General features: G+C 40.3%; 1 protein-coding gene across 3 annotated transcripts in view; it reads right to left on the reverse strand.

Annotated features, from left to right (window-relative positions):
• Positions 1-22,785, reverse strand: part of PAPSS1 (3'-phosphoadenosine 5'-phosphosulfate synthase 1) — a 164,560-nt gene that overhangs the window by 39,372 nt on the left and 102,403 nt on the right. For all 3 annotated transcript variants that reach the window (XM_078148591.1, XM_021001397.2, XM_078148590.1), the window contains 3 exons: positions 20,880-21,085; positions 10,901-11,036; positions 963-1,231 (listed from right to left, as the gene is read on the reverse strand). In XM_078148591.1, the coding sequence (XP_078004717.1) occupies positions 963-1,231; positions 10,901-11,036; positions 20,880-21,085 (611 nt within the window). The remainder of the gene's footprint in view (positions 1-962; positions 1,232-10,900; positions 11,037-20,879; positions 21,086-22,785) is intronic.

Here is a 22,785-nt window from a genome sequence, read left to right on the forward strand (position 1 = left end):
ATCTCCCTATTTCACGCTTCATTTGATGTTAACCAGCCTATCTTCCAAATTATAGAGGAAACTTACACAGACTTAACAGATACATGAGAGATTCCTACATGGAGGAAAGCCTCTAGATCTGCATTTCACTGTACTGATCACCGATTACAATAAATAACAAGGGACTTATATTTTGTGCATCTATCAGTCAAATGTGACTGTGAAGATGCAGCCTACTGTAGAGAACCCTGTGCAAAGAAAGTACAGACCTGAAAACTGCCCTGAAAAAAAAAGCAGGAAATGCAACTTTCTTGGGAGAGGTTCCAACTCAGGTACAATGAATCACTGGCAGCTAACTGAAGATAAACAATTAATTTACTAAACATGTACTTGGTGACCCTTTCCCCCTGCTCCAAGGTAAAAGCTCATAAGGAGGACTGTTTTTCAAAAGACCTACAAGGTAGAAGAAGCCCCAAAAGAGGGTCCATAGGGTAACAAGAACTTCCTGTTCAATCCACAGAGTGGTTCCTGTATACTTCTTACCCAAAGAGCCCATAGTTAGGTCAAGAGTTGGGCCTATTCAAAAAATCAATGAACCCAAAAGTAGAAAATAGCATGTTGGTAGAGTGGACCAGAGTCACCACAAATGCCTTTTTCCTTTTTTTAAATCTCCAACTTCCTTATTTTTGCTTGTTGGGGCAAAGGCTCTTGTTCTCCCCACAAGGGCTGTTGACAATCCAGGAGCCAAGAGGCCAATCTCCCCCACTCCTCTTCTGGAGGAGCTGATTTTTCAAAGGAATAACAGAGAGAACAGCAGAGAAGGAAAGAAGAAACTCTCATTACAGGAGTACTACTGCTCGCGTACCTTGTCCCGCATAGTAGCCCTGAGACTACCACACACAGATCTAGAGATAGGTGAAAACGAGATGTTACTAGGACTAGCTTTTAGATTGCTTATTCCAAATCCCTGAAAACAAGTCTACCTCAGTTGGTCCAGCATACATCATGGGTGATGGAAAGATGGCCACCACCGTGTTTTCAGGATTCAGGATTCCCTCTTCCAATACTGCAGCGTGCTGCTTCATCCGCCACATCAAAGGAACATCATCATCTTTAGTCCAGCCACCGAGAGGATGCAGGAGGAGAACAGGGCGCCGGTAGCCCCTTTCCAGAAGCTGCTTATGAGTGTCCTGCATTAGCAGAGCATGGCCGTTGTGCACTGGGTTGCGTAATTGAAATGCAAAGACAGCATCTGAGAAGATAATTTCCAGCATTAATATAGATACAGCTCAGTTGTGGATTACAACCTGAAGGAAAAACAATACTTCCTAACTCTATCTAGATTTGGTTTAGTGGACGTACTAAGGATTAGCCTAATAAACATAAACCAGCTTGGGAGGGTGGGGAGAAAGGAGGGAACTGACTTTGGCTTAGGTCAAAAAGATACACAGTAATTTTTTATGAATAATACATATTATGTAATAATATACTGTATTTGTATTAAATGTATTTTCATTATGTAAACATTGTCAATGGCAGGCATTTATAATATATGGATATATTCTACAGTCAAAGGGGCCACTTGAGTAATTATCAATATGTAATTAAACTTCTTTCTAACTTCATGCTCAGTTTTCATCTTTAGCCATGACACTCTAAATCAGCCTACAACCTTAGCCCACACTAATACCTACTCTCCAGGATGACTCCACCCAAGGAACCCACGGCACTGACCTTAAAGGAACCAGAGAACTTAATTTGTTGGTTCAACAAATGACTTGCATATGTTTATCTCCATTTATTCTGCTTGCTTGTCTTGTCTTATACTCAATCGTAATAGCGGCTTCAAAGTTTTGAGTCTGCTTTCACTAAGTGTGTCTCCTGGTAACGACCCCTCCCCTAGCCTTGTGCTCAAAGCGCAGATTTCTACCAATTCAAGGTGGTTAATTCTATGTCTCCTGGTTCTGAGCATGGCTGTACAGCTCTGATGTAAGCTGTCACTTGTGTTCTCCAGATGGGCGTTCTGGTCCAGTAAGAACACTGGATTTGGAATCAGAAGACCTGGGTTCCTACCCTAGCTCTACCACCTACTACCTGTGGGTCCTTAGACAACCTCCTTATTTTCTCTTAAGTTCCTCAATTGGCCTTTGATTTCTCATCTGTAAAACAAGGAAGCTTGATGATATTCTGAAAGGTCACCTCTAGCCCTAAATGCAAGCTTCTCCCAGGCAGCCTCACTTTAATTCCTATATGTCCTGTCCCCCCCCCAACACACACACACCCCTTAGACTGGAAACTCCTTGTTACCAGTGTCTCTGGGCAGTAAAGTGTCCAAGGCTGGATTTTTTTAACTCAGAACCGACTCTTAGTTCAAAGCTCTAGCCACTGTACCAGCTAGCTGCCTGCCCACGACAACAGCTCCCTCTAGATGTTTCCCCAAGCATTAGTAGGAAATCATATCTATGTTACATTGAGTTATCTGTCAAATTATAAACAAAAGCAGCCTTTATTTGAAAGACACGTTATTTAAAATTCACATCAAATATGAGCTCAGGGGTTTTTTACTTATACGGGTAGCACAAAAAAGATATTAGTCTAAGCAAATATTCAATGTTTTTGACCTAACAAATTCAAAAAGAAACCCAGAATGGAAGCTGGGATTGTCTTTCTGTGGCAAGCTGCCTTCTAGCCTATGACCCAGACTGCAAATCACAGAATCTTAATTGAGAAATAAAGCAGCTGGGTAGCCTTGACCACTGTGATTAGAGTGAGGAAAAGTACAAACTGACATCCATGTGAACAAAATGAAACCTGTCTGAGAGCATACGGTAGGGACTTCAAGTGCTATGACTTTGTATATTAAATTAGACATCACTACACTGTGTTGGCATCCCCAACTGGAATAGCAGAGTTTTTGTTTTTGGCAGGGGACCTGCACCTTTGTCTTCACTAGGAAAACTCCCTTTAACTCACGAGTCTTAGGGAGCTGTCTAGATCAATTCTCATTGTTAAGCAACTTACCCAGGGCCGCAAAGCCAGCAAAACAACAATAATAACAATAACTAACAGTTATGTAGAGCTTTAAGGTCTAGGAAGTGGTATGCACATATTATCTTATTTGACTAGTATATGTCAGGGTGGGACCTGAGCCCCGGTCTTCCTGATTCAGAGGATGCCTCTCTAGTCTTTTACTTTTACCCTCCCAAATTTACCAGGCTACATATCTGCTCCACTCTTACCTTTAAACTTAGCCAGACCCTTTCACTGGCTACCCAAGGCTCACTAGAGCATTAACCTCTGGCTTGACTTGCCAGGGTAGAAGGTATTTTTGCTCCGCATCTCTGATAAATGGTCCTTCTCCTTCCCAGTTAATAAGCAACAGACTCCTACCCCTTGAATGGGGCACTTCTTTTGGTAACATGTCTCAAGAGAGCAATGAGTAAATCCCTGGATTACAAGCAGGTCAAAGATGATTTTAAAATACATCCATTTAGTAACATTATTTACAGGCACACATTTCCAACAGGAAACATATAAAGAAACCAGAATATATGCATATATAAATGATTCCACAGGTTTATCTACCTAGGCTTCCTTCCCAAAAAAGACTAATCTCATTCCGTATTAGATAGTTAATGCAAACAGTTAAGATTGATCATCCACAAAAAGTTCATATGAGCAGTATATATATAAGATTTTACTGCCAAAAATCTTTCAAACAGACACATTTGCTTGCTACAATATCATCTGAACTCAAGAATCCCTGGGGCATTTCAACTGGCTCATTAGCCATCCCATCCCCTCAGCCTTTAGCAGAGGGGTGAAAACAATGACCTTGTCTCTGTGGTACAGACTTCTGTATAAAGCACTTATAAGACTTCTTCCATTCTGGTACCCATGCAGCTGAGCACAGAAGGAGAGGAGCTCCATGAACTGAGCAGACATAGTCTATGAGCTTACACTTCAAAGCTACTGCCCTAAATGATGCAAAGCAATAATAAACATGACAGGAAATCTGTCATTATAGTTTGCACCTCTAGTCACATTTTCACTCTGAAAAAAGGGGAAGGAAAGAATCATGCCTACGCAAATGGTGGTACATGAATGTAATGCAATATTACTATGCTGGTTTCATGGGTCCAACAAATGCTTTTTTTAAGGTAGTATATAGCGCTTTAAGGTTTGCAAAGAGCTTTATAAGTGTTATAATATTATCTGATTTGATTCTCAAAACAGCCCTAGGAGGTAGATGCTATTATTATCTCCTTTTAACAGAGGAGGAGATTGAGGCAGCTGCAGTAAAGTGACCTGTCCAGGGTCATACAGTTAGTAACTGAGGCTGGACTGAACTCAGGTCCTCTGACTCCTGGCCCAGCACTCTACCCTTACATCAGCTAGCTGTCCCTAGTCACACTTGTCATATGTGTCAGTGGGCAAAGCTGCTCCACCTCTGTGAGCTACGGCTTGTTCTACCCTGTAAAATTAAAGAAATGATTGTACCACTCGCCCCCACTTCCACTCCCAGGCTGATGTGAGGAAAGTGCCTGAAACCACACACAGCCCAGTCCATGGCAGAAGTGGGATTAGAACTACTGATCTTGGCACGAGCATTTTCAATGGAATGGATCCTGGGTGGCAAGAACAGGGCTTTGAAACTGAAGATAAATCAAGAGAAAGGACCAGCTGAACCACAACTTAGTGTACTAATATATGTGCTGGGTGTGATCACTAAACCACTGTCAATGACCAATGAAAGATTAGAATTAACAGGCAAGGTTCCACAGAAGTAAAAACAGACAAATAACCACTTAACATTATCAGGGACGGACAGCCTACATTAGAATCAGGAAACACAGAATTTTAAGCATCTTGAATGGAAGATTTACCTTTCCCTACTCCCCCCAAAAAAGAGGGGAGGGAGAAAAGACGATGGAATCTACAAACTATAAGCTAGTGAGCTTCGCTTCAATTCCTGGTAAAATTTTAGGATGAATAATTAAAGGGATGGCTTATGAATGTCTGGAAAGGCAAAGAGTGATCACTAGAGTCAAAAGGCTTGATGAAGAGGAGTCACGCCAGACTAGCCAGACAATATTAACATACCAAGTGAATAACTGGGCACAAAGACTAGTAAGTAGTGGCTTACTGTCAAAGTTCACTGGACTCTATCCATGGTCCAATGCAAATCAACATTTTTCTCAATGGCGTGCTTATCAAGTATGTAAATGGCACTGGAGGGATAGCTAACACACTGAATGAAAGATTTAAGATCTAAAAATCCTGAGAGGTGGAAATGAAGATGAAATTTAACAAAGATAACTATAATCTTATATGTGGTTTCGAGAAAATCAGTTTCATCATTATGAGATGGGGAAGGTATGGTTAGACAGCAATTCTTATGAAAAATGATCTAGGAATTTTAGTGGACTTCAAGCTCACGAAAAGTGAATAGTGGCATTGGCAACCCAAACAGCTAATGCAACCTCATTATTATTAAATTATTATTATTTTTATTAAAAGAGATATAGGGCCCAGTGATAAAGATACTATGGCACTCTACTCTGGTTAGACAAGAGTATGGAGCTCAGTTCCAAATGCCATGTTTTAGGAAAGAAACTGGGAAGCTACAGCATATTCACAGCAGAATCAGGCTGAAGGATTAGAGTCGATGCCACAGAAAAATTGGTAACAGAAATGGGGAACGTTTAGCCTGGAAAAGAGTAGGCAGGGAACATGGTTTCTTCCTTTAAGTAATGATGAGCTCTCATGTGGAAGAGGAATAAATTGGTTTTACTTAGTAATAATAACAATAGTTAACATTTATCTAGTACTTACTATATGCCAGACACTGTGGTTAGCACTGGGGATCCGAAGAAAGGTAAAGAAACCGCCCTTATCCTCCAGGAGCTCACCATTGCCTTCATATATCATAGTTTGCTAGCCATTGCCCCAAATATCACCATGACAGAGATTTTTAAACAAAGGACGACCACTTTTGTGGAATGTTCTAGAAAGAACTCCACTGTGTGCGTAACAGTCCTTTCTAATTGTGAGATTGTGAGGCTAGGCAAGTTACCAAAGAGGTAAACTCAAAAGACTGTGCAACAGAATACATCAAACAAAGGAAGCATTAAAGGCGATTTGAAACCTTGGGTTTAAGTGTTAAGTGACTTGGTGCTATCAAAAAAAGTACAGAAAATTCAGAGACATACTGGGAAAGGGTTAATGAAGTCAGTTTGGGGAGAGGAGAGATGGTGAGTTTTAAGGGCTAGCAAACATCCAGAGGGAGCTATCTAACAGAAAAATGGAAATAGCAGGTTAGAGGTTACAGGTAAAGACACAAAAGTAGAGGTCATCTGCATAAAGATGATAACTGAAACCTTTGGAGTAGACGCATGTGCAGAGAAGACGTCAAAGACAGAACTCTGGGACCTACTCAAGTTTATAAGCCAGCTGGAGAGCCAGGAAGAGAAAAAGAAGGAACAGTCAGGGAGGAAAAGAGAAAGCCATGAGTACACTGTCACAGAAGTCATATAGGTGATTTCCACATCCATAGTTCACGTCTTGATCTCTCATCTCTCCAAGTTTTGTGTTTATCGCTACCTATAAAACACGTCAATTTATTTGTCCCAAAACCTAAAAATAAACCAGTTTAAAACTACGCTCCTTAATCTTCCCATTAAATGCTCAACCCTTTTTCCAATTCCTTTCTCATTGTCTCCAATATCAACCATCTCCTACTCTCCTAGACTCACCTCCATTGCATGTTCCTTAGACGCCCCCCCCTCTACTTTTAGCACCTAATCCAGGAATCTGAAACCTTTGAAAGGTTATGGTGCCATGTTTAGGATCCATTTTCTGGCGTGTGTGTGTGTGTGTGTGTGAGAGAGAGAGAGAGAGAGAGAGAGAGAGAGAGAGAAAGAGAGAGACAGACAGAGAGAGAGAGATGTGATGCTTTCTTTAGGGAAAAAAAAAGAAGTAGAAAAATACTTGTCACCAACTCTTTCACTGAAGTCGCCGAAAACATGCTCTTCTAAGCATGGGCAATGGAGCGTGGCAATGGCAATGAACCATGGTACAGCTCTGAGACACACTACTGTGGGCTGCTGACTCCTGACCCAGGCTATCATTACATTTTCCACATTCTTCATCCACATTCCCAGGCTCATTTTTCTCTTTCCATTCCTTCCATCTTAATCATCTTGAATCCAGAACTATGAAAGATTAGAATTAACAGGCAAGGTTCCACTTAAATGAATTTATGGATTCTAAGGTTTCTGTGCTTTACGCCTCCACCCCAGCCAGCATATATGTATATGTATACATATATAAGAACATATGTATGTATATTATATAATGCATATAAGGTAATATAGAATACATAGTATCATATATTTATAGTGAAAGCTATGTCTCTCACAAAGTCGAGCCTTCACATACACCATTTGTTCCCACTGTTTGGAATACTCACCCAATATCTAGAGCTATTCCTTCCACTAAAGCAAGGATTTTTTATCTGTTTTGTGTCATGGGCTCCTTTGGCCACAGACTGGTGCAGGGACCTTTTTCTTCTCAAAATTATGCTTGTAAGTGCATAAAATAAAATACCACGGAGTTACAAGGGGAAAAAAATTATACTGAAATACAGTTATCACAAGATTAAAAACAAGGGGCACCTAGGATCAAGCACCGGCCCTGGACTCAGGAGAACCTGAGTTCAAATCCAGCCTCAGACACACAACTCTTACTAGCTGTGTGACCCTGGCCAAGTCACTTAACCCCACTGCCTAACAAAAAAAAAAAAAAAGATTGAAAACAAAAAACACCTTAAGTTCACAGATCCCAGGTTAAGAACCCTTACTATAAAGAACAGAATAGAAGGGAGTACCACAGGGCACTGGAAAGAATTCTGCTTTGGAATGCAAGAGAAACTTGGATCTAAAATCTGGCTGTGACACTTAATTGTGTGACTTCGGTCCAATCAATTAAACTCTCTAAGTTTCAGTTTTCTTATCTGTATAATGGAGATAAAAACACTTGCCTACCTAACTCATGGAGTAGCTTCTAGCAAAGTGCTTTATAAATCTCGCAACACTCTATAAATACAAGGTACTATTATTTAAAACACTCCTTGCAACTCATTTCTTTCAAGAATCCTTCCCAGACTTCCCTATTAGATGAATTTCTTGATGGTAGGAGCCAGGTTAATGATTATTTTGCAACCTTTTAATCAGTCAGTCAATACACACCTATTAAGCTTTTAATATGTACCAGGCACTGTGCTAATCATAAGGTGTTTAATGTCCAATAACCACTGACGGATTGGATTTTACTTGACTCATGTGAACCTTCTCCTGTTCCAGCATAATGGTCCACCATACTACATCAATTTAATTACCCAACCCTCTTCAAATAGACCAGTTCTCACATTCCCTAATGGGGACACTAAAAAAAGACCTCTTAATTTACCCAGAGGCAGAATATTCTATGGCCCATCAAGGGTGATGAAGTCAGAAAGTGATTTAACACAGTGCTATGCCATTCACAGCAAAGACAATCAATTACTTCTAGGATAAAGAGGAGGAAAAAAATAAAAAAGAAGATCTTAGCCAGAAGCCATCCACTGCTCTCTTCCCCTCTGTGGTACATCTTGAATTTCTGCAGTGCCTTGTTGTTGCCCTACCAGCAGAGCAAACAAACGAACCACGATGCCCATGCCAGAGCATAACCCTTGGGTCTGTTACTTATTTGTCTAATAGCAAAGGGGGTCTGAAATACAAAAACAAATAAAACAATACTCTGTGGCTCTCTGCTCTCTGATGTCAGGCTAATGACATTAGGCCCAACTACTTTAAACAAAGGTTACTGGACTGCTCTTTTAGAAGGATACTTGATTTTCTGTAATAGTTACCTTCCTGTAAACACATATGTAATACGCATATATGTGTACATGCATATATGTGTGTGTGTGTACATATGTGTGAGTGTGTGGGTATAAACAATCAAAGTTCATAGCTGTTTCTGTTACCAACAACTAGCACGCACAATCTTAACATGAATTCATATACAAATTTCAAACCTTAAGTCAGGCTCTCCACTCTTTTTCAGAGACAGAAGGTTCATCAGTGTTGAATTACTGCATATGTCTCCAGATTTTCTCAATGTATTAACTGGCTTTGCTGATTATTTTTTTCTTTCTTTTTTTCTTAAAAAAATGTGTTTGTCATATAAGATGGCTTTCTAAGAGAGGAAAGTGGAAGAGACATGGAGGAGGGGAGCATTTTAAGTGACTTTTTAAAAAAAGATATTCATGAATTTTTTTTTAATGGATAAGAACCTCAACAAAGCCTCCAGCAAACTATTTTCTGCTTATTAGAAAATAAATGTCAACAAGAAACAAATTCGCTTGTTAGGCAAAGGAAGTGGAGTAAAAGAGAAGATAGATTCGCAGTCACAGGACCTGGGTTCCAATCCCAGCTCCACTGGGATTTACCAGCAGACTAATGTCTACGACATCAAATGAGGCCTTTAACTTCTCTAGGTTTCTGTTTCCTCTTCTGTAGAATGAGAAGCTTGGGCTCAATGATAGTAACGTCCCTTCAGCTTTCATCCCTATGAATTCAATTTAAGCTTTTACTATTGACCCATTAGTGAGAAGACCCTCAATCACATAGTAAGTTAATTACTCCTTAAACATTTATTAAGTGCTTGCTACGTGCCAGGCATCATGCTAAGCTGTTATTGTCGTTCAGTCGTTTTTCAGTCATGTCCAAGTCTTTGTGAGCCCATTTGGGGTTTTCTCATTTCTCCAGATCATTTTTCAGATGAGGAAACTGAGGCAAACAGGGTTAAGTGACTTGCCCAGGGTCACCCAGCTAGTAAATGTTTGAGGTAGGATTAAAACTCGGGTCATCCTGACTCCAGGTCCAGCACTCTGTCCACTGAGCCACCAGTTGCCTACTCTGTACAGCCTATTAAAAATAAAAATTTTCATTTTGTCTTAAAACCGCTGCTTTTCATGTGCAAGTTTTGTAATGTACAACTGGATCAGTTTTCAGAACTTTTTTTTACACGTAGTACACTAAACCATATTCTAAAAATGAAATATATGAAGATATGAAAATGACAATATAAATTCCTTTTCTATAGTTATCTTTTCCTCCCTTCTCATGTAAACTGTTATTTTCAGATGGCAGTAAGAAAAAATCAACTAACAAAAGTAAACAAGGATTACCCAGAAAGAATCAACACACAAACACCAAATATTACAAAGCTCAATGCACATTTCAGCAAATTTGCAACTACTGTTAATATTCAGGTTGCTTTTAAGGGTGATCCTGAAGCAGTCCTTGCCCAACATCTAACAATGAGGCCAGAAAAGCCATTTCCAGCACAGAAGCTGTTCTAAAGAACCAGTTTATAAGAGCCAGGAAAGGCCTCATGCAGGAGGTGAGCCTTGAAGGAAACGAGAGATTTTAAGAGAAAGAGTGGAAATGAGAGCACCTTCCAGGCACTGGGGAGGGGAGGGAAGGGGCAGATCCAGCCTGTGTAAAGGTAGACAGGAGACATATGGTCACACACTGGAATCAGCAGGAAAGCTAGTCTGGCCTGAAAGTAGAGAATGTAAAAGGGAGTAACATGTAGAAAGCCTGGACAACTTAGGCAAGTCAGATCATGACAGGATGTGTGTGCCAAAGAAGACAGGTTGCATTTTATTCTAGAGACAAGAGGGAGCCACTGTGCGGTTTTTTTGTGGGTTTTTTTTGTTTTTGTTTTTGTTTTGGCTGGGTCTAATCTGATCTTCAGGAATTATCACTTCCTCTCAAGCAAGAGTTCTAACTAGCCCATCATGAGCTGGTAATATGACATATCCAAGTGAGATGAAATGACGCCAGATTAGACTATGAGGTGAATGACTCACCAGCATTCATCTCTTTAAATTTCTGTTTTAGCTCAGCTGGGGTGAGGCGGTACTGGTCAAGGCCGTCATTCCAATAAATTCGGTCCAGGACTTGAAGGTCACCCCCAACCAGCCAATCGCCTTGCTCCATCACCATCTGTCAGGAAGGGGAAGAAGGAAAAATTGAAAAACAAAAAACAAGGAAGCATTCCCATTAAAAGCAGAAATACAAAATCCAATAAGCAAATATAATTCTCTTGGTGGGGCAGGGAAGGGGATAAGCTTTATACAGCACCCATGATATGAGAGGCACTGTGGAAGCACTTTACAAATACTATCATATTTGATCCTCACAACAGTTCTTCCAGATAAGTGCTGTTATTACAGTTGAGGAAACTGAAGCAGAGGTGAAATGACTTGTCCAGAGTCACACAGCAATAAGCATCTAAGGCCAGGTTTGAACTCAGGTCTTTCTGACCCCACGTCCATCGGTTTTCCCACTGGGCCACCTAGTTGCCTCTTATAAAGTATGAAAAGCTGCTACAAAGGCTTCCATTCACATTAAACCTGAATGCTGAAAGTTGTATAGCCAAATGTTTCCTTAGTGATTTTAAGATGTGGTAACTTCATTAATCAAACAAGTATTTATTAGACTTCTACAACGTAGGCACTGTGCATGGGGCAAAGGATACAAATACACTGAAACAACCCCTACACACAAGAGCTTATATTAATTTATAATTTAAATTAATTTTGGTTCTGATTCTTCTTTACAACACAACTAATGTGGAAATATGTTTAATATGATTGTACATGCATAGCCTGTATCAGAGTGCATGCCATCTTGGGGGGGGGGACAGGAGGGATGGGAAGAAAATTCAGAACTCAAGATCTTATAACAGCGAATGTTGAAAACTAAAAATAAATAATTTTAAAAAATAATTTAAATTAAACAAACATACACTTAGGAACATAAGTGAGAAAGCAAAAAATAATTTCAGAAAAGGAATAAATGGAAGCCGTCCATCCCAGAGAAGTGAAGGTAACTTAGGGAGGGACATGATCACAAATATTCGAACAGTTAAAGAATTTTCATGTGTAAGAGAGATTATATTTACTGTGTAGTCCTAGAGGTCAGCTAGGTAATACAGCAGATAGAGTGCTGGACTTAAGAGTCAGGAAGACCTGAGTTCAAATACCACTTCAGACCCTTGCTAGTTGTGACCCTGGGCAGGAAATCATTTCATCTCTTTCATCCTTAGTTCCCTCATCTGTAAAATGGTGATAATAACAGCACCTATTTCTTAGGGTTGTTGTAGAAGACTAAATGAGATAATAACATATATACAGCAATGTGCAAACCTTAAAGCACTACAGAAATGCTAGTTGTTGTTATCATTATTATTAAACTAGCAAGAACAGGTCGGAGTTAAAAGGAGGCAGATTTGGGATCAATATAAGAAAGAATTTCTTAACTATTAGAGCTGTCTGAAAATGGAAGTGCTTGCCTCACCAAGCTATGAACTCAGGGGATGTCCCTGGTGCATTCAAGGACAGACTGAAAGAACCCCAAATGTGAGTGGTGTACCTGATTTATGTATGAGATAGGGTGGCAAACCAGCTGAGTGCTGGGTCCCTTCCAGCATGAAATTCCTTTGATTCTACAAATAAATGTAAAAGGTGCTCTTGTTATGAAATATTTGGCAACAGACAGTAATGCTCAGCTCTGGGTGACCCTCCCCCAAACTGCCTTCCTTCTTCAACTCCATTGCTGGGCTGCTTAGGGAAACTGGACAGCCATGAAACAGACGGGGAGCTTCATTACAAATCTGTGCTTTTAGCATCAGCTGGGTTCTTACTGCTGTTTAGCCATCTTCCTCTTCTGAAAAACTACCTTTCAAAATTCCTTTAACAACCCTGACTCATCCACAGCAATTGTTGGGGGCTTCTCCCATGGCCCTGAGGCCCCAATTACAACCCATGCCTCCTTATCTCTCGGATAAGATCAGAGCTCCAAGTCATACAGCTGGAGCTCTTTCAGCTTTCATCCTCTGCACTTGGAGAAGTCTCTGTATCTTTCTTTACTCATCTCTCCCTTCTTTCCTCAGGGACTAAGATGTCCCTTGTCCTTAAGGCTAACCCCTCCAACTGTGCTGATGCCACCCTGCTCCTGCCTCCTCCACAGCAGTGGTGTTAATTGAAATAGAAAGTTATAGGGAAGGGGAAGGAAATGAATTTTTATTAAGCACCTACAATGTGACAGCAGTGCAGCAGTGTGGTGAACAGACTTGCTCAGGGTCACATCGTTAATGTCTGAAAGCAGACTGGAACTCGGGTCATCCTGACTGCTGGCCTTGGCCAGCACTCTATCCACTTTACAATGGAGCAGCCTCATATAGTACACCTTTGTATTCCCCTACCACACCTTACAAAGTTCTACACGTAGAGTGCACAATAAATGCTCAATAAATATTTGCTAGATGGACCAACAGAACTTTAGAGCTAGAAGGGGACTTAAAAATCACGCAGTCCAAACTATTTACAGAAGTGTAAATCAAGTCTCAGAGAACTGAAGTGAGTTGCTCATAGAAACAGTCGGTAACAAAAACAGGACTAGAACCCAGCTCTCTTGACTTCCAGTTCAATCCGTTTTCTATTTCACAACATAGTAACATTCATAAACACAAACCAAAAACTTGGAGTGATTCCCCACTTTCTTGTTTAACAAAATTACCTGCTTATTGCTCATATTTTCTACCCCACTCAATCATCCAGAAAACAATCACACATTTTGACGACCGAATCAAACACAGACAATACAATAAATGACCAAATGTAAAAGCCATCATCCTCAAAGTCAAAGCACAGGTTATTATAAAGTTAAGAATTTAAAAATAGCTATCCTGCTTAGAATAATACTTGTCAAAAGAAGAGAATTTCAAAACACGTGAAAAAAAAGTGCCCAGTGGTTGAGCACCTAACAGAGAAGATAAACATCAAGCGTATAAATCCTACTTGTCTTCTCTTATATTCCAAGGAACTGGCCCAAGTACAGGGTTTTCTGAAAGCAGGGTAAGCTCCAGCTATGATCATCACCCCAAAACATGACAAGAAACAGACCTTCACATCTGAAAAAGGTGTTCCCTACCACTGCATTACTGATAGAATTCTTCGTAGATAAGCGAACATCTGCCAACAAAGCAAAGAGGTGACTTGATTTTGGCAAACTTTGGGCCCTTTGAAAATCGTATCACATTTAGCATTCCCATTTATCACACCTAAACTGTTCTTTCCTTCTGGAACAAAATCCATGACACACAAATACCTAAGATGCCTAGAAGCATGCTAGTATATAACACATCATATAAATGTCATGAAGGATAGGCTCTCTCATCAATAATGGCCAAAGGGGAGGCCATTATAAAGCAGTTTCTGACCACATGAAACAACCCAGATTTCTTAATTGCCAGAGTTGGAGAACAGCCACGGAAAGTCCAACTTGCAGAAGTCAATGTCATTGTGAGCTGCTGTGTGTGTGTGTGTGTGTGTGTGTGTGTGTGTGTGTGTGAGACAGGGCACCTTCTAAGAGAGTAACATTCACAATAAACAGCTAGGCATCGAAGGAGAAGGTCTGAAAAATCAGAACAATCATTTTCAACCACAAATACCTATGGCTGGGAGCAGCAAATACAAAAGGAGTAAATGCCCCACACCCACAGAAATCTAGCCAAAATCAACAAGTTTTTATTGTAAAAAAGAGTACAACACTGCTTTGATGCTTGCTAATGAGAAGCTGGTGAAGTCAGAACAAACAGAGAAATGAGAGCTTACACTGAACTACATCTAATGTAATTTAGGTTTATTAGCTAGTCCTGGATACAACGAAGTGCTGATCTCAGAAGATGAACAATTAAAAAGTGATGTATATCCAGCATATGGAATGGAACGTGCCCCCATACTCTCTGTGACCTCTAGCAATGGCTTCATTGGCCTGAGGAACAACAGCGACACTGTGACAGGAGTACGAAAATAGGGTGTTCCTGGGAAGCCAGGAAACAAACAATTAAATTTTCCATCCGAATTTACGGCAGACTGCAGACAAGCCAAAGTGGACGGTGGGATGGTGCCATTTCGGCAGACAAAGCTTCTGAAAAGGAAAGAGTGGAAAGCCTTAAGCTAGTAAAGCAGGATTCAATCTCCAGAGAAGGAAGGATTCAGGAAACATTTCAATTCCATCTTTTTAATAGGGCACCTAAAATGTGCATCCTAGTCTTATTTGGTGACTGACTCTCACATACTTGTAATTTAGTGACCTGAATGACACTTTCAATTAAATGCCAGTCAGTTATTTCCAATTATTATGTAATTACAATACTTTACCAGAGGCAGCTGGGTAGCATAGGCAATGCAGAGCCTGCGATCTGGAAGACCCACATTCAATGTCATGTCACCACTGCTTGCCTCAGTTTCTTCATCTGTAAAATAAGGATAATAACAGCACCCACCTCCCAGGGTTGTTGTGAGGATCAAATGAGGCAGTATTTGTAAAGCACTTTGTAAACCTCAAAGCATTATATAAGTGTTAGTTACTATGACTGTTATTTGATTCCATGACAGTCCTCCAACCCAACATAATTTTAAAATTTCATTAATATTAATTAATATCTTCACTAATGATGGGCGCAGTGACATTAGAAAAACATGGAAAGATTTGCATGAAATAATGAAGAGCAAAATGACCAAAACCAAGAGAAGACTGCATATAGTAACAGCAATATTATTATTATTTTTTTTTTTTTTTAGGCAATTGGGGTTAAGTGACTTGCCCAGGGTCACACAGCTAGTAAGTGTCAAGTGTTTAGTCTGCAGCCAGATTTGAACTCAGGTCCTCCTGACTTCAGGGTTGGTGCTCCATCCACTGTGCCACCTAGCTGCCCCTACAGCAATATTATTTTAAGAATGACTTTGAGTAAGTTATTTTGACTATTATAAATACCCAAATTAACTGTAAAGGGCATATAAAGAAAGATGCCACCTGCATCCAGAGAAAGAATTGATAAATAAGTATGTATAAAGTAATTTTACATATATATAAAATGTATATCTATAATATATATGCTTCTTAATGTCTAATGGTAGCCATCTCTAGGGTAGGGTGGGGGCAGGGTAGAAGAAAAAGAAATTTACATGATAATTTTGTTGTATATTTGAAAGAAATAGCAAGTTGTGCTTAGCAGATTTGCAGTTTCATGTACAATCATCTTTTTTTTAAATTAAACTATATTATGGAAATGCTTTTTTAAAAAATTCTATAAATATGTATTAATGTGGAAAAAAAGGGGGAAAAATCCAGCATGCTTTCCAAAAAGAAAAAAAAAAGACTTCATTAATTTGGACTCCAAGTAATTTGTTATACTTCAGACAGGGCTCAAATGAAGTTTACCTATAACAAAAAGTATAAACTAGAAATACAAAGAAGACTGCAAAAAAAAATCTTAATTTAATTAACTGAATAAAAGTCACTTCAACAACATTAAAGAGGGAGGCAGGGCCAAGATAGCAGAGAAAAGGTAGGGAACTCTTCTGACCTCTCCATGAAACCGCTCCAAACAATTTTAAAAAACGCCTCAAAGCAAATTCTGGAGCTGCAGTACTCACAAAAGGACAGGATGAAACAATTCTCCAGCCCAAAACAACTTAGAAAGTTGGCAGCAAAGTTAGCCCGCTGATGGTAAGGGAGTCAGAAGGAGATTACAGGGGTGCTTTTGCTAGCATCTGAGGTAGGACTCTACTGCACTGCCCATATGTGGATCTGGGTTACAGAACTGGGTCTCAGTCCCAGGGCAAGGAGGAGCACTAGCATACCAGAGCTTGCAGCCACAGTGGAGGGGGAACCCTGCTCACAGTTTCAGTGCAGAAAAGAGGGCTTGCGGTCTCTCACAGAGCAGAGCACAGGCCAGGAGATGAGTAAACACACCCCTCCCTAGATCATATCACATTAAAAGAACTGAAAACTTACAGGTCTCCAGAATTATCTCTGAAAAAAGTGGCACAAAAAACCTGAAGCTTGGGACAGTACCCCTTCCACTCTGGAAGCAAAGCCCCATTTTAGCATAAAGTTAAAAATCAAAAAATAGGTTGGAAAAATCAGCAAACAGTGGAAAAAAATCCTGACTATAGAGAGTTACTATGGTTCCAAGGAAGATCAAAACACAAAGAAGACAACAAAGTCAAAACTGCTACATCCAAAGCCTCAAAGAAAAATATGAATTGGTCTCAGGCCATGGAAGGGCTCAAAAGGGATTTTAAAAATCAAGTAAAAGAGGTAGAGGAAACATTTAGAAAAAGAATGAGAGTGATGCAACAAAATCATGACAAAAGAGTTAACAGCTTGGTAAAGCTATGCTAAAGAAATGCTAAAGAAAATAACAACTTAAAAACCAGAAGAGGCCACATGGTAAAAGAGGCACAAAAATCCAATGAAGAGAAGAATGCTTTGGAAAGCAGAACTTGCCAAAATGTTTTTCGAAAAAGATATACAAAAATTCATTAAAGAGAAGAACTCCTTAAAAAGCAGAATTGGCCAAAAGGAAAAGGAGGTACAAGAGGTCATTGAAGAAAATAATCCCTTAAAATTAGAATTGGGCAAGTGGAAGCTAATGACTTTATGAGAAATCAAGAAACAATCGAACAAAATCAAAAGAACGAAAAAAATAGAAGAAAACGTGAAATATTTCACTAGAGAAACAACTGACTTGGAAAACAGATCCAGGAGAAATAATTTAAGAATTATTGGACTACCTGAAAGTCATGATCAAAAAAAGAGCCTAGATATCAGCTTTTAAGAAATTATAAAGAAAAACTGTCCTGATATTCTAGAGCCAAAAGGTAAGACAGAAAATCAAAGAATCCACCAATCACCTCCTGAAAGAGACCCCAAAATGAAAGCTCCCAGGAATACTATAGCCAAATTCCAGACCTCCCAGGTCAAGAGAAAATATTACAAGCAGCCAGAAAGGAACAATTGAAATACTGTGGAGCCACAGTTAGGATAACACAAGATTTAGTAGCTTGGGATATGATGTTCTGGAGTGGAAAAGAGCTAGGATTACAACCAAAAATCACCTAGCCAGCAACACTGAGTATAATCCTTCGGGGGGAACTAGACATTCAACAAGATAGAGGACTTTCAAACATTCCTGATGAAAAGCCCAGAGCTGAACAGAAATTCTGACTTCCAAATATAAGACTCAAGGGAAGCATAATAAAGTAAATAAGAAAGAGAAATCATAAGGGATTCAACAAGGTTAAACTGTTTGCATTCTTAAATGGGGAAATGATACTTGTAACCCCTAAAAACTTTCTCATTATTATGGCAGGTAGAAAGAATAAATATAAACAGAGGGCACAGGTGTGAGTTGAATATGACGGGATAATTATATAAAAAAAAATAAAACTAAGAGGTGAGAAAAAGGAATGCACTAGGAGAAGGGGAAAGGGATAGGCAGAACGGGATAATTGTCTGACAGAAAAGAGGCCTAAAAGAGCCCATTGGTTCTAGGTCTTTCTTTCAAAGCCAAGCATACTAAATTTAATTCTTCTTTCAATGACAGATAGGTTTCCAAATATTTCAAGTCAGCTATCTTATACCTCCACACCTTTTCTTCCCCAGGCTAAAGACCTCCATTTCCGTAAAAGGATCTTCAAATTGCAAGCTTTCAAGTTCCTTCACCACCTTGGTCACCTTCCTTCGGACACCCTCTAATTGTTCAATGTCTGTCCTTAAGTAGGGTGCCAGATTCAAACACAATACTCCCAAGGTGGCCTGACCACCATGGAGCACAGCACACTATCTTCTTTCTCTTTCTAGACGTAATGCTTCTGTGAACACGGCCTGACCATGTTTTAGTTTTTTTTGGCAACCACAGCAAACCTGACTCATTTTGCACACTTACAGGCAACTAGGGTGCATGGGGTCTTCAAGGAGGACTACCACGTCTTATGGGAGGGCTCGCCAATTTCTTTTCAGGGCTGCTCATCCACCGTCAGTGTCCGACTGACACCCAACTCTCACCTGTGGCTCTAAGAAGCTGCAGCGCGTGCAGTGGCCACACCCCATCAACCATTTTGGCAGATGGGCTAAACTAGGGTAAGGGTAACTAACAGGCCTCAAACCCATTGGTGAGTTAGGGGGATGTCGACCCCAAGCAAGTGAAGACTTGCCCTGGCAGAATGAGTGGATGAGAATAATTTGTGCCAATGGCCATGAAGGCAGCTAAAACAGGAGCTGTGGGGCACTTAGCATTTGGTCAGACAAGGAAGATGTCATCTAAGTCATTCACTGCATCCCAGGCCATCTCCCTGACTTTTGTTCTGCCACTTGAATTCAATGACTCGGGAAAAGAGAGTGAGGTTGATGACTTTGTGCTCATTTCCCTCACTTAAATCCAGTTCAAGTCAAGACATCACCTGGTCCTCTCTGAAAACAAAGCATGAAGGGCAGCTAGGTGGTGCAGTGGATAGAGGTCTGGCCTTGGAATCAGGAAGACTTGAGTTCAAATCCGGCCTCAGACACTTGACACGTACTAGCTATGTGATCCTGGGCAAGTCACTTAACCCCAACTGCCTCACCAAAAAAAGAAAAGCCAAACAAACAAATGAAAACAAAGGATGAACAACAATAATTTTCCATACAGACTGTTATCTGGCCATGTCTGATTCCTCCTGCATTAGCTCGGCTGATTTTTTGAACCTACGTGCAGGACAGCTACACGATGTATTATCTATTCCTACTGGCTGAATGCCACCTCCAACTTTGATGAATGTGCCAACTATAGCTTTACCTTTGCTGAGAAAATGTTTGGACATATGGTCGAAGTTAGTACCCTGCAGCATCCCCTCTCTTTTTAGTTTTCACATGCATCCATAAAATCAGGAGTTCTTAGGCCCTGAAACCATGGCTTTTTCAAAAATACATTTTTATAACTAGATTTCAACACAGAATGCCCCCAAAGTCTTAATGCATTTTAAAATAGTTTACAAATAAAATGGCGAGCTCCCTGGCCCTGGAAGTGGGGCCACTGATGCTATAGAAGAAATTCTTCCATGGGTCAGAGAGTTGGGCTAGATGGCCCCAAAGTCTCTATCAAGTCTCTCCAATCTATGAATATCCTTGAATTTGGGTATGTAAACATCTAAAAAAATTACCATGGTGAGTTGATTTCTTATCTGGTTTTAAAAGTCATTTGAAAATGTACTAAGCCTTTTAAGGCTGTTTTCCCTTGTAATCCTAAGTATTTTATTTTATGCATTTACAATCATTTTCTGAGAAGGGGGTAAGACTGACTAACTAGATGCCAAGTCAATCCAACATTTATTAAGCACCTACTATGATCAAGACAAGAGGCAGGGTGGCATAATGAAGCGAGCTATCCTCAGACCAGGTTCTAGTCTGGCCTCTGATACATACTGGCTGTGTGACCACCTCTCAGTGGCTCGGGTAACCCTCCAAGACCTAGAGCAGGGTTCTTAATACTTTTTGTGTCAAAGACCCCTTTGGCAGTCAACCAGAAAGACAAAGGGGTCCAGATTCACAAAAAGGGTTAAGAGCGTCTGCCCTAAATCAATTATGAATATACCTAGCTTGTAAGATGTCTAGTCCACATCTCCCCATTCAGTTCACAACGATACTGTGAGTCTTTGCCAATTCCTTACTGAAATCCATGGCATTCTCCTAACCCTTAGCCTAGTTAATATGCAGAAACAAAGGGATATTCTGATATGACTTTCCTGATGAACCACTGATACTCATCCACACCTAAGAGACAAGCTCAGGAAAAATGGTTTCAACCTCCACCTGGGCAAGAGTGATTTTGTATCTACAAAGTATTTGCCACCTCAATCAAGCAGGCAATAGGGAGATCACAGTGGTGAGGATAAAACATAAGCTAGCTCAGATCACTATAAATGTGAATACTTTGGGGGAGGGCGTTAATATAACCTTGATGTACGGGTGCTCCTTGCATGTTGTACCCCACTGTCTAGCACAGCGCTCCTCTTTTCTGTGTTCAAAGAACTCTGGATTTCGGAGAATGGCGACTCGACGACCCTCATACACCAGTGCGAATGCTGTACATCCATCCATTCTCTCTCTGTCCTCTTGAGTAGCAGACAGAACTATGGGCACTGACAAGTTAATGACTCCTCCTATGGGACAAGGAGAACAAAAAAACACAAGGTCCAGGTTATCAGATGCTCACTTGGAAGTTTAGGAGGTATTCTTAGTGCTAAGACATTTAGGGTTCAAGCCTATAACCATATTCCATTGGTACTTAGAATATAGGTAGAGAAGGCTGATAGAGAAGTGTCAGGACTACCGCCAACCAGCACCTCTGTTTTAGAAAAATGGGCAGATAAAATGTAATCGACACAATGAATCTGCATCAACCCACAAACCACACTGGCTCCTGCCACGGTTATAACTAGCATGAGAAAATGCAACAGAAGCACAGCATGCTGAGAAGGTAGTTTGTAATGCCTGACCTGCCATCGTCATCTTCATCAAACAGGCACTGGACCCTTCTATCTGACTAGGTCTCCATACTGGGGGTCTGGACCCCTCTGGCAGTGTAAAGAAGCCTACAGTTCCCTTCTCAGAATTCTGCTTCTCAATAACTGAAGGAAATGCTAAAATTTCATTCTGAGGTTGATGAAGATAAATATGTAATATTTTTCCCCATCTAAGGTCACAGATTCTCAAAATCTATCCACGGACCCCAGATTAAGGACGCTGGTTCTACACAACCCCTATGTTCTATATTAAATGGATCATTTCTCAAACATGCCTAGTTCTTTCCTGACTCCGCACCTTTCTAACTGGTACACTCTATGTGGTATAGTTATCACTCAATCCTTTCAGTGGTGTCTGATTCTTTGTGAGACCATTTGGGGTTTTCTTGGCAAAGCTACTGGAGTGGTTTGACAACTCCTTCTCCAGCTCATTTCACAGACAAGAAAATAGAGGCAAACAGGGTTGAATGACTTGCCCAGAGTCACACAGCTAGTAAGTGTCTGAGGTCACATTTGAACTCAGATCTTCAGGCCCAGCGTTCTATCCACTGCACCACCTAGCTTCCCGTGTGTTAAATGCTACATATCCCAAGAGAGGCAGTGCTCCCCACTCCCCAAGTATTAGAGGAATACACTACATACCATCTTTCCAAAGACAACAGAATCCCTGCTAGTGATAGGTCAACATGAACAGTGTATTGTGGCAGAAAGTCCCATTCTTATACATACAGCAGGAGGGCAGAAATGTCTTAAAACATAGCCAGACCCTAACTAACCTCACTATCACCAGACAAAAGTATCAGGAGGACCTGCAGGTTAGCTGGCCCAATTTGAGGACTCTACCCCTCTCCCCACTCCAACCTGGCCTGCTGGTCAAGTTCCAACCTGAACCACTGGTCTGGGTTTGCTCCTTGCTCACATGGTGAGAAAACAGAAGATTTTCTTGGATGAATGTCCAACAAATCCATGTGGATTTGTTTAAGTGAAGTCACCCATGCTATACTTTTTTAAGAAGTCAAAGTATCAGCAGAAACCTCTTTGGAGAAAAGAGGCAAAAACAAAATTTAAAAAAAAATGTCTGTTTGGCTGCCTTAAAATTACTAACATTCCTTTCAGATGAAGTAAAAGATAAAAGGGTCCATTTGCATCACATATAGACAGTCATTCCTATAGAGTAGGGATTCTTAACCTTTTCAGTGTGTTGTGGACCCCCTTCAGCAGTCTGCTGAAACCTGGGGATCCCTCTGAGAATCATTTTTTAAAACGCATAAACTAAAATACAAGAGATTACAGAGGAAACCAAAGATTAGTAAAGATAAAGATGTATTTTTTTCCCC

This window comes from Phascolarctos cinereus, unplaced genomic scaffold (assembly GCF_003287225.1).
Source record: "Phascolarctos cinereus isolate Bilbo 61053 unplaced genomic scaffold, phaCin_HiC Scaffold_9;HRSCAF=440, whole genome shotgun sequence".
In the NCBI taxonomy this organism is placed as follows: domain Eukaryota; kingdom Metazoa; phylum Chordata; class Mammalia; order Diprotodontia; family Phascolarctidae; genus Phascolarctos; species Phascolarctos cinereus.